The 13,572-nt window shown below is 35.2% G+C and overlaps 1 protein-coding gene across 2 annotated transcripts in view; it reads left to right on the top strand.

Annotated features, from left to right (window-relative positions):
* The window catches only part of LOC129001561 (BTB/POZ domain-containing protein 3-like), a 44,987-nt gene that overhangs the window by 5,972 nt on the left and 25,443 nt on the right, over positions 1 to 13,572 (top strand). For both annotated transcript variants that reach the window (XM_054428891.1, XM_054428890.1), the window contains exon 2: positions 4,300 to 4,463. In XM_054428891.1, the coding sequence (XP_054284866.1) occupies positions 4,323 to 4,463 (141 nt within the window). In that variant the 5' untranslated portion in view covers positions 4,300 to 4,322. The remainder of the gene's footprint in view (positions 1 to 4,299; positions 4,464 to 13,572) is intronic.

A 13,572-nucleotide genomic window follows, 5' to 3' on the forward strand; every position in this document is an offset into this window, starting at 1 on the left:
TTTTTATTTCTGTACATATTAAAAACATGTTTTGCAATACAAAAAAAAAAATACAAAAAAAAAAATACAAAAAAAATTAAATTCATAAGAAAAAAATATTTCTTAACTTACCAGCAGAGTAAGTTACCCGTCCTTCGTACCGGGTTGGCAAATAAGTATAAAATGCGTATTGCAGTTATACTCGATATTTGCGTTTGCAATGTGAGAAGACACGGTTTGAGAAAATTTGCTTCCTCAAATTTACGGTATGCTAAAGTATTACACATCTACCATAGCCATAATGTTCTACCACTGCACCTACACAATAGAGAAAGATTAGATTAGCCTATTAAAAATTCGCAAAATATCACAAATTATTCATGAAATTAAAAATATAAACATAACTGTAAACAATCCTACTTTCATTTCATTTCATTTCAACGGTAAACACCATTTATACAATAATAATAAATACATTTATGATACAGGCAACAATTCAGTCTTATGAGTAACAATAATAACAAGCAGAATAGAACTAGAAATTAATTGATAGCAAAAAGGATATAACAAACAAGAAATCACAATGTGTAACAAGAAAGGAGATTAAGAATAGAGAGGCAGTGTAAAACAGAGATGATAAAAACGTGAAATAACAACCAACAATAAATACAAAACAACAACAATAATGAATAACAGTGAATACTTTGACAGTTCTTATTGGGTATCACAGTTTTTTGTTGCTGCTTAGTTCAAATTGGCTGTTTTCATAAATAATGAAAAAATAATAGTGCTGCACCCTGTTGGTAAATCTTATAAATTTGTAATGCCTTTTCATATCATAGAACCAACTCTTTCTTTAGCTGACTAAATTCTTTAATTCCCTTTAAATATGAATACTCATAAGGTTAACATGGGGAATTACAGAGCCACTGGGGCGGAGCCCGAAAGAATTTTTGAGATAAGAATATGCCTATATGTCAATCGGGAATGTAAGCTATCATCATGCCAAATTTCAGCCCAATCCGTCCAGTGGTTTATGCGTGATTGAACTTCAAACACACAAACAAACAAACAAACACACAAACTTTCACATTTATAATAGTAAGATTCTATAAAGTAAACAATAAATTAAATAGATTGATATATTTATAGTTGGTAGGTAGGCCATACATTCAATCTAATACATAATTATAAGAAAAGAAACTAAAAGAACCTTAAATTTCTTACATGCATCTGTCGTAATCTGATATAGATGCTTGAAATAGATTTAACATCCACACACATTAAAAACTAAACAGTAGAAAATAATTTATAAATAAAAAACTTTTTTAAAACAAAACGTTTTTAAACGCACTAAAAAGTAGAAAATAATGAATAAATATGTGGAAAGTATAAATACTTGTAAGATTTAAAACGAAAAACGTGGGGTGCACCGTGCATGCAATTGACAATAATACATTAGTTCAATAGGTGTAGGTAATTGTAAATTATCTATTGCATGCACCCCTCGCCTCGTTTTTCGTTTTAAATCTTACAAGTATTTATACATTCCACATATTTATTCTTTATTTTCTACTTTTTAGTGCGTTTAAAAACGTTTTGTTTTAAAAAAGTTTTTTATTTATAAATTATTTTAAAACTCTACATGTTTCGACCTTTAGGCCATTTACAAGAGTAACATATTTAACCTCACTTTAAACACAACAAATTGACTAAATTGATTATGTTTGTTTTTATTTTATCTTTCTCTTGACGTTTGTGTTAAATATTCTTTAATTTTAAAATTTTTTCATACATAGGATTTTGTTTCTTTACTTGCATTGTATTGATTATATTCGTTGGATCTTTCTTGTAGCTGCAGTATATATGATATTCTTCTTTGTATCTAATTTATTTCCTTTTGATCCGTAGTCCAAAACTGTCATATCTGTTTAAATTTTAGTGAATTTACTAGCTGTGTACCCGTTCTACGCACGGGGATCTTATAATATTCAGTTGAAACCTTCTTATATAAAGAACAGCAGTTGGTTTGCATATTTTAAGATATGCTGGCCAAACTATTATACATAGCTTCATTTTATGTTGTTTTTTGTTGTTCCGGATCGGTATGACAATCAATAAAAGGTTAAATTACCTCTGTGTCTGCCGGTCGATCCTATAACGGTAGGCTTACTTTTATTTTTACTATCTGATCTCGTTTGCATGGCTCAATCACGTCCTGGTTGAAGTTCGTTCGCTACGCTCACTCACCTGTATGTTGGAGCTCGTTCGCTGCGCTCACTTTCCTTCAGGTTAGCTCGTTCGCTACGCTCACTTGCCTTCAGGTTAGCTCGTTCGCTACGCTCACTCGCCTCCAGGTTGCAAATTAGCTGTTGTCATAAATGTAAAAGAAATAATAGTGCTAGTGCTGCACCCTGTTGGTAATCCTTGTAACTTTAATGCTATTGAACATCACAGAACAGAACCAACTTGTTTAATTGAAACAGCTGTTAAGATTCAATAATTTCATTTCTCATAAGGTTAACATGGGCTTCCAGAAATTCCACGTCAAAAATCGACAAAAACTTGATTTTCAAGGGTTTACTGTTAAATATCTAACTGTCTCATATTCGATGAAATACGTCTAAAACCATCTCATATATGTATAGTATTTGGAAAATAAGTTTCAGGCGGGACAGTGCTATAGTTATTGAGGAGTAGTTGTAATAAAGTGCGTATTTTAGCGTTACCAAGAGAATGACAGATAGACAGACAGACAGACAGACAGACAGAAATTGAGATAAGGTTTGATTCGGTTTCTCTGACCTATGAAATGTAAAAATAACCAAAAAGTTCATTATTCTAAGCAATGTACAGACAAAACTCTAATTTTATTTATATAGATGATTCTCATTAAGCATGTCTTCTGCTACATTACTTTTCATAGTTACATTCTTTGATTTAAACGCTTGTACATGTTCTTTATATCTACAGTTAAATGACCTTCCTGTCTGTCCAATGTAATACTTTTCACAATCTGAACATTTAATTTTGTAGATACCAGAGTTCTCATATTTTGATGTTACAACAGCTTGGTTGTTATCTTTTTTGGCTCTTTTATTAATTATTTCTAATGCGTTGTTTTTGGTTCGGTAACTTACATTTAATTTAGAATTTTTGAATGTTTTCCTGATTGCTCTATTGAATTTACTATTATATGGAACACAAATAAAACCATTCTTTTGTTTTTCTGTTACAATTTTGTTCTTCTTTTTCATTTGTTTTTTCTTAATCATGTTTTTTATCATTCTAGGGTTGTATCCATTTTTAAATGCCAAGTATTTAATAATATTCTTTTCTTTTATGAAACTAGATTTGCTCATAAGAATATTGATCAACCTATTTGTTAATGCGTGGAATGTAGACATCTTTTGTTCCCACGGGTGGTTTGAGTCTGCTGGTATTATGCAGTCACTTGTAGTTGGTTTTCTATAAATTTCAAAGTTATGAGATCTATTTTCCTTTGAAATCATCACGTCTAGGAAATTTATTTTGTTCTCTTGTATCTCTTGGGAGAATTGAATCGTGTTTGATAAGGAGTTGATATAGTTTAAAAGTCTTTTTGACTCTTCTTCCGTACCTTCAAATAGACATATTATGTCATCGACATACCTGAACCAATATTTTATATTATTATAGAACGGATTGATTTCATTCATAATTTTATATAATTTCTAGCCTATATATATACATATACATATATAAAAATTTGAACGAATGGTGTTTTTGGCCTCTGGGGACATCAAAATGAAAAAGTAAATCGGTCCCGGGCCTAGGCCTTACCATGCCACCTACGGTAATAGCGTTGACTGTAGGTAATAGCATAGATAAAACATACTCCCTTAGGAGATTTCTCATCCTTATGGAACAGCTGAAGACATTTTTATTGTTAGTTCTGTACTGTTTATGTAGAGGTCGTGTTTTGTTTACAATTTGTTTCCCGTTATTACAGCCATTTAAAACCTCGTTTAACCAAATAATACGATCTAATCATAAACAATAACTTGTCCCCTAGTTATATAACCAAACAGTAAAGCACAAATCAAGAAAATAACCCTAAAATAATAGAAACAAAGTTTCGTCGACACTAGCGCCTTTGTGTTACGTACATGAACTAGACACGAAAAACGTGCTTCAAAATTTACAATGGGATGAGAAGTCTACTTGTGTTGGTTAGTCTATGGTAATAGCTACTTCCCTATAGGGAAATTGGCTAAAACAAATTGTATTTAGTTACATCCAGACTACACAGTCTAATCCACATTGTTTGCATGTTTCCAGTGTGTGATAGCAGCACAGCTGTGATGGAGAGTACGTTAGTGGCCAAGGGCCTAGATAGGCCTGCCACTGCCAATACAGACCCAGACTTTATCAACTATTTATTTGATCCCAAAGAGGAGTACAATTGTTACTTCATCGTCGGGAACCCTGACTTGGACAGAGTAGTAAGTTAAGTTAGCCTAATGTTTTATGATAGCTCTTATCACAGCTCTTTCTCAATAATTACTAATCTTATCCTATACTCTTGTATGAGCAATGTTTGCTTGTATGTATGCTTGCTTGTACAAAGATCTCAAAAACGGCTATGACAATTTCCTTCAAATGTTACAAATAATTTAATTTCTGGCCTAAAAACGTGTTTTAATGCTGTTAAAACTGCCAACAAAAATCTTACGCAAAACTTTTTAACATTGGCCTAATGGGTTGCTAAGTAACCATGTTGGTTAAACAACATAACAAGGAAAAAGTAAACAAAAGACATGTAAGTTTAAGTCTTCATGTGTTCATAATAAGCCATCCACCCACAGTATACTAGCAAATTACAAAATAGCCTACAGTACAAAAGGAAAAAAACAGTTGTTATTATTGAGCAAAGATTATTCTGAAGATAACTCGAGATAGGTGAAAATACAAGGTAGGTGTAGTTCCAAGTTCCAAACAAATACTCATTTAAGGGGGCACTCCACCTGAGGAGAAAAACAAATTTTCTGTTTGCAATAAACTAAATTATTTTTATGTTTATTAAGAATTTAGCATGGTTAAAGATAATGTTTTATGATGATCCCCCTTGGGGGTTGGTTTTTTCTAAAAACAGATGTATACGGGAACAGATATAACTGGAGTTTGGTATAATTTAGTTATTTTTTCTAATCATTAAAGAGTACCTACATGTACATCTACAATCTGTAATGTTAGGTTGTGTCCAACATAATATTTTTCTACAGAAAACTGTTATGCTGATTGATTTAATCAAGTGCTCCTTTACTATCAGAGGCTCACTGGTTCCATCCTAAGAAAACTCCGTAAATTTGATGACTTTGAAACTGGAGACTGAACCGCGCCCTCGTACCTGCACCCAGGCCAACGACTTGGAAGCGTGAATTCATGTGCAGGCCCGAGGAGCGGCCCACCCAAAAAAAAAAAAAAAAAAAAAAAAAAAAAACAAACAACGTGAGAACCATGGATAGAGGTTCAAGAACAACGCACCATTTGAGAGAAACGAGCTGTAATAAACGAATTTCAAGACAACAACAACATTAACAATAATACATGACACTCTCAATAAAAACTTTAAATAATTTGGTTACCCATCTAGCCTACTATTACTAACTTACAAGCATTTCTTTAATTTTAATCAAATAGGTAATACTTAATTAGGCTAGCTTTTACCTTTCAAAAATTCCTTTTAAATTAACAAATATATAACAATAAATATAAATATGTAGGCTATTTTTTTTTTATAAATCCATATTAATCTGGTAACAAATTTAATAACCTTTTGGGGCCCCAACTTGAAGTTTTAGAATATTTAAAGTAGGCTTTAACTGAGATAAAATTTAATAAACAATAAGAAGAATGTAGACTAGGTTATAAAATTTAGAAGGCAATAACAATAAATAAAATCTGTACAACAAAATTTAACAAGAAATAACCACTAGTCCTTCGTAGATCTGAAAAGTCTTTTCCTTTTTCCTTTTTAATAACAACTTAAACTAAAATAACAACAATAGGTGGTAACTTGCGGTAATGACGAACGGTAGCTTCAGGTAGTGGGCGGACAGCACCGGAGGGGAAAGAAGCAGGCCCGGCGGAGAGGGGCCATGATCCAGGGGTAGCCAAGTTGGAAAATTTCTCTCCGCCAAGGCTGATGCGGTCTAAATCATTTTCCTCCTCACGGGCCCTGAGTAACAAAATTCAGAAAACACAGTAGTAAGAGTAATAGTCTGAGTCCATAACCACAATGTTCACTGTCACACCTTTCACTATTTTCATTTAGTTCCAAAATTTCACTGAGTGAGCCTATCATAACATTAAAAAAAAATTATAAATTTTTAAGGTTTGTCTCTCTTTAACAGCTCTTTCACAATATAAAAAGTTTTAAACAATAATAATAATTTAAACAAAACAATTAACAGATAAAACAGTACAAGATCGGTAACATTATAAATACTTGCGGTAAACGGTAAACATTTGCTGGCAGGCCAGATGGGTATGTGACAGTGATGAATTTCACCAATAGAGAGAAAAAATGTAAATTACCTGGTCCAAAGTGGCCAGAAGAACAAGTTAACAACAAAACAATTACACTTAAACACAGAAAAATACTTTAAAATCAACAAAAAACGTTCCATACAAAAAATTTGACCTAACGCTACGACTCATGTATTTTTGTTAATTTCTCCAAAAGTTGTGGTCAGAATTTGTTCGGAATGGTCTTAAAAGCTGGGGGAAATTTTCCAGCAACTTTTCCAGACCATTCCAAACCTTAACTCAAAGGCTGAAGCCAGTAGGCCAACAGGTTACCCAGTCCAAACCTGACAGGAGAATTGCCAAACTAAAAACTACTGTAACTTTCTTATAACTTGATTAAAATGACTCAAACTTTCTGGGGACTTTAAAGGGCAGTAAATACTACTTAATTTAACTAGTTTGGCAAGGACAAAGCAAAATAAAAGACTTAAACAGTACTTGACTGGGTAACACAAACTGAACATTTTACAAGACAAAACAACACTAAATTTTTACAGGACACAAAACAAAAAGACTACCAGAGGTAGTAGCCTAAGACATTTACAATTAAAGAGCAAAATTGTAGGTCTAGGCCTACCACAAAACAGTCAGAATGACAAAAAACTGACTTGGCAGTCTCTCTCAAATAGCGGCTTTCCAGCAAACATTTCTCAAGTCAATTCTAGGCCTAGCATCTCGGGGAAAGCCCTGAATTCTACAAAACAACAGAGAAAAGGGGAAACTAACTACCAAAACTGTCTACGACCCAGTGCAAACATGTGCTCACGGCACTTTTCTAACCTAAGTTTCAGAAAAATTGTGCAAAACTCACCCATCAGGCACAGACGGCCCGGCCCGCTTACTCTAATCCATCGAAGAATACATCCTCACATTGAAGAAATAGAGGCAAAATAAGATGGAAGGCATGCCAGAAAAATAGATTAGGACAGATGAAAATTTCGACGAACCGGAGCAAAAGGCAGCCACTTAACCTAAGACACTTGGCGGTGGGAGTAATAAGATGAACAAGACACAGCCTTGTTGAGGATTGTTGGAACAGTAATCGAAACACAAACTAATCTACTATACAAAAAACACTTTGACCATTGATTATGAGTCGTGACATTCACCGGTGGAAATTAGTCACGGCTCAAGACGTCCCTGTACATTAGGGGTTTGATCAATTATTCTGGTTAAAAAAATCAGCTGATTTAAGTCAGTATAAGCAAAGATTACACATGCTACCCAAAATGGATTTGCAGCTTACAGCAATTTCGTGCCAAGTCGTTTTTGGATGGGGCCACCTTCACGTAGTTGGGGGGTCCCTCAACAGAGGCACTTGTGTCAAGTCTCGATCTGCATTACCTATTCAAGTTCGGGTGAGCACGGTTATGTTTGGTCGCGCTCAGGATTAACTCAGCTATACGCAACTACTGCTACGCGCTGGCCGGCCCGTCGTCGTCTTCGTATCTCTAGTTTGAAAGCACAGAGCTGCCATTTAACTTTAAATTTTTACGTACAATTACAAAGCTTACATTTAAGCTACATTTAAAATACAATGTCTAGGTTAAGCTATAAGAGAGCAGTGTAGGAAAAGTTTTATTGGTGTAAACATATTTGAATGAAATCTTCAAAAAATTCAAGGTCAAAGTGATATAATAAGCTTACAATGTTATAATAATTTTTCTGCATTGGATTTTAACATAACTTATATTTAGAGAACACTTAACAATTTATCAATCTTACGAGTTTTGGACATTCGTGACCTTTTGTGAGATTGTTGACTTTTCTGATTTAGGAATTCACATCGCTTTGGATAACCACAAAGTTTGCTTCTGGATTTTTAGTTTCATGAAATATCTTATTACGAACTCACGATAAGGACTGCATGGTTTGTCATCCGCTAACCATTCATTGGCTACTTGAGCTATTTTAGACCTAGCAATTAGTGATGGGTGTGTACCACTTTTTCAAAGTCGGTACTGGTACCGGTTCCTAGCCAAAATCGGTTCTCGGTCCCGGTACCATTGGTACCTTATTTTAAATTTTCAGGATAGGCTACTTAATTTTTTTAACAAAATATCCATATTTTTTAATTTTACAGTATTTTGCATTGGTATAGGTCGGCCATGCAAAACTTTTATTAAAAACTTGTGATTAAGAAAATGAAACTTATATGTAAACAAACACCCTTAAATAACCGAACACATTCAAATCATTAATGTAGCAGAGGTGTTAAAAATATTTGATGAAATTGGTGATGTGTCGATCTTTCTCAATTACTGAAACATCATCACTGTTTTTCACAGTTGTGACAAGCTCATAAACATTAGTGATAGCCAAGACCCGAAACTTCAAGATTTTCTCGAGATTTTTTTTTATCTCGAAGCTTCTAGCAGGATTGAAATACTAACAAGAAAATTTTTAGGAGAGATTAGGTATGGGCCGTTAGCTAATCATCCAAGTACAAAACTAAAAAACTAAAAGAGGTGTGCGGATATCCAAAAAATCGGGTCGGATTCGGTTCGGCAAGATTCATGTCCTTGCCATATAAGTTATTTGCATCAAGAGACAAACACTGAGATATGGCCTTGCCATATAAGTTATTTGCATCAAGAGGAAAACACTGAAACATGGCCTTGCCATATAAGTTATTTGCATCAAGATACAAACACTGAGACATGGCCATGCCATATAAGTTATTTGCATCAAGATACAAAAACTGAGACATGGCCTTGCCATATATGTTGTTTGCATCAAGAGACAAATACTGAGACATGGCCTTGCCATATAAGTTATTTGCATCAAGATACAAACACTGAGACATGCCCTTGCCATATAAAATCTTGAATTAAGATACAAAACCGAGACATGGCCTTGCCATATCAATTCTTTGATAGTAATTTTTTTATAGTTTTTTATACAATTTCGTCCCAAAAAAATCCAGTCCTGCGGGAATAAAAAAATCTCGTCTTGTCTCGAAGTGAAAAATCTAGTCTCGTTTATCACTAATAAACATCTTACTTGGCCGTTAGACATCATGAATTCCCGCCTTCACGGAAAAGTCTTCGTCGTCGTCCGCGATTGCAATCTTGGCAAAATCATCTCCTACGATCATTGACTCCCGCGGTCATGGAAACGTCTTCGTCGTCGTCTGCGATCGCGGCAAAATCATGTACGTCTTTCACCCATGTACACGTCATCATCGCCCGGATCGCGGCAACGTCATCGTTGTTGTCCGTGATCGCGATCGCGGCAAAATCATCTCCTGAGGTCACGGAAACGTGTTCGTTGTCTTGCGCGGTCGCAGCAAAATCGGTTATTTCCCAATTTCCCGGCATTAACGGCGCTGGGTTTCGGTACCGAAGGCACCGGTACCGACATTTCACCATCGGTTCTCCAAGAACCGGCGGAATCGACATTTGACGTGAAGTACCGACCCATCACTACTAGCAATCAATATTCACAATAGTATTCATTACTTCATGTCTACTTTTAATTCTGTCAAAGTTTTCTTGACAGAATGTAAAATTAGGTCTGTGACTTGGACCATAAAGGAGGAGGGCGCGGTTAGGTAACTCATTTCATCTTTAGTTTTGAATGAGCATTTCAAGATTAACAACTCATTCGGTTTATCAAGCCGCATGTCTTCTATTTACTCCCAGCGGCAGTGTTGGCAAGGAAACTTCTTATTGAGGATGTACACTAAATATCCAGCAACGTACCTGAATCGATCAGAGAGATGTAAACGTTGTTGATGGCAGTGTTTTGGCTAAAACAAAGCTGGTTTTTGTACAGGGCCGGCCTAAGAAGTGTGCAAGACTCACATATAATGCCCTCACCGGGGGGTCTGGTGGGTATGGAAAGAATGAACCCCAGGTCAAAAGGGAGCCAGGGCCACTGTTTTTGTACACTTTTGAGCCTCTTTCAGAACATTAAATCTTTGTCTAGAAATTTGATTTAGTAAGGACGAGCTGTTGGCCCGTCCTACGTACGGGAATCGAGTAGTCCATTGAAACTGAATATAGTGTGTCTATTACTAATTCAAGCATAGTTTAAGCTGTTCAAAATTTATAGTAAAGAAAAAGCTTTCAAGATTAATTAAAACATGTGATCATTGTTATTTTCCCAACCTTTCCTCAAAAGGTCGAGTAGTAGATTTCTTTTGAAGATTTGTGAGCTTCGATTCGTATACAGCAATGGTTATAGAATCTTACTTATTTCTTATAATCAATGTCAAAATCTCAGGGTAAATAAACTAACCTCATAGTTCTATCGAATATTTTTCATTCAACCAGCTGTTAGTTAAAGACTGCTCAAAAAAATAAATTAGAACATTTATTATTTTACTATGTATATTAAAATAAACTCTCATCCTCTTACCGATTAAATGAACGTATCAATGATTATAGCATTAAACATAGTATAAAAAAGTCAATTCTACGTATGTCATTTCATTTTCATCCAAAAGCTGAATTTGTGTTGAAAACGCTGAATGTTTACAGCTGTTACAATAAGCAAATGGTAATATACCAAAAGCTAGAGTAGAATGTTAGCGTCAGCTACTAGACTTTTTAAAATTTAAAACTTAATTTCTAAAAAACTGAAACCCTAAACTAAAATTATGGCTTCGACATTCCCTAGTTCTCAAAATTAACTTTCTTTCAACACAAAAATCATGAAAATCCGTCAAGTGGTTGATTCAGAATCGTGAAATAATAAAACCCTGTCACGTTTTAATATATACGAGATGCTAGCCCGTCCTACGTACCGGAATTGAGTAGTGAACGGTACTTTGCGTACTTCCAATTTATAAGAGCAGAGGCCATCTTAAATTTTGAATAGTGACGCAAGGTGTGGGCTATGTTAACTGTACAGCGCTTGACTACTACAGCATAAATGCTGGAATTAGGATTTTTCAAAGATATTAAAAGCTTTATAAGGTAAAGAGTAGTCCTGTAAAGAAAACAAACATTTAAAGCACTCTTGTGACATGAATAAAATATATTAAAATGAAAAGCTGAGAGTACCTGATTTCCAATTTTATTGAGTGTAGGTGTTATTGAAGCTGAAGAAGTGCAGTCGTAGAGGTGTGAAGATCCTGTCGATGAGAGAGATGGCAGCATAGGGGAGTTAGGGCCTCACTGCTGAGGGAAGAAGGCGCCTTCTGTAGGGGACGATGAGAGGATGTTGGTCGTATGTAGAGATGATGATGTGCAGAGTTGATGTAGATAATTGTGTTAAGCATTAGAGAGTAAAAAGCTATTCTCTAGCATTTAAAATTAAAATAAAAAATCACTTCCTCTTGAGGTTTTATCACTTTATTCGTTGCAACCTCCCGAGGGAATTGCATGAATTGGCCAAATCAGTCGGCTGGGTCGTGGGAGTTGCCTAATTGTATATTTAATCCTTAAATCAGTTCACCTTGATGTCACAGGGCGCCACCTCATTTGTCTTAGATTTGGGAAAGTTCCGTTAACGAGGAAAGGAAATTCCTGGCGGGTTGGACGGATGCCTGGTTTTTATTTGACCGCAAGGTGAGCCGATTACGCAAAGTTTGAGACAAGAAAACAGTTTGTGCGGTAAGACCAAAATGAACACACCTTACAACTAAATAAATAAATGAACCCTTGAGATGGACATATGTAGAGAACTTTGTGAGTAGAGAAATCTAAAATTAAGTTAGGCCTACCTAGGTTGAATGGTTGTTGACCCACTTGATCATGAGAATTACTTAACCTAACCAGCAAGGTAATCAATAATACAAGACAAATTCAATTTTACAAAATTACAGTTTACTAGAGAAATGCAAATATATGATGATACAAAGAGAGATAATAAGCGAGTTCTTCAAAATATAGATCTCAAATGAATGACAATAGGCTACAATAGGCCGGAAGCAAATCCTTATCCAACGATAACTCTCAAAATATATGTTATATCTGAGTGGAACAAAACATAGAAATTAACAATAAAACAATGACAATTCAATTTAACAAAGAGACAAATTACTACTGAGAATTCAAAATATTAAAGATACACAAGGACTTGAAATAGATCTACAAATATAGATCGCACTTAACAAAGTAAATATTTAAATTTCAATTCAACAAAGGACAATTACTAAATTTAATTTTCTTTAAAACTCAAATATTAGAAAGTGTGAATCAACAGTTGTCGTTCACATAATGATGAGGAATGTGAATAAGTACTATTTACATAGGCCTAACCAGGTCCTGTCACATCCTAACGTTAAATACACAATTAATTAATAATCAGACAAATTGTTCAGAATTTTAGGTGGCCACCTGAGACATAAAATACATAATACACAATGATACACTTAACAAGTAAATAATTAATACGGTGAATGTTGACCTAGCCTAATTTCTCCAAGATCCGATCATCTGTCCTAACCTAACCTACTTTCCGCACCCGGAATGGGCAGGGTTCATCACTCTGTCTTCCAATAGGTTGGTATCTCATGATACGAAAGAAATCAAAATTGTTTGCCTGCACACAGTAAGTTAATTGACTTAGGCCTAGGACTTATCGTCTTTCACAATCCGGAGCATGAGTCCATGGTCTCCATGGTGGCCGGGTCGGTCATTCCAGAGGGTCAGATTGAGTAGCCTAGACTGCGGCGACAAGACAGCAGCGGCAAGTGGTGGTTGACAGTCGGCCAGATCTGGGTAGGTCACTCTCGTCCCTGGTCCGTTACTGGTTCTCCGATCGCATAAAATCCCAGGCTAGGGTTCGGGGACAGTAGAAAATCTTGAATCTAGCAGGACAAAAGAGAAGAGAACTAACATGGCCGGCGTCGACGCAGAGAAGAACGATAGGGTTCACTTCCAGAAACCAAAGGGACAAGGGGGGGAACAGCTGAATCCAATTGGTGTAAATCTGACGTCAACTCTTCTTCTATTCAAATTCAAAAAAACTCAAATTCAAAAACTGAAAGAATTTCATCAACAAAAAAACTGATCTCCAATGGCGTCCCCCAGGGATCTGTCCTTGGACCTCTCCTTTTCTTGGTCTACATCA

This window comes from Macrosteles quadrilineatus, unplaced genomic scaffold, assembly GCF_028750875.1.
Source record: "Macrosteles quadrilineatus isolate MER2022 unplaced genomic scaffold, UCM_ALF_1.0 Scaffold_8__2_contigs__length_117827958, whole genome shotgun sequence".
Lineage (NCBI taxonomy): Eukaryota > Metazoa > Arthropoda > Insecta > Hemiptera > Cicadellidae > Macrosteles > Macrosteles quadrilineatus.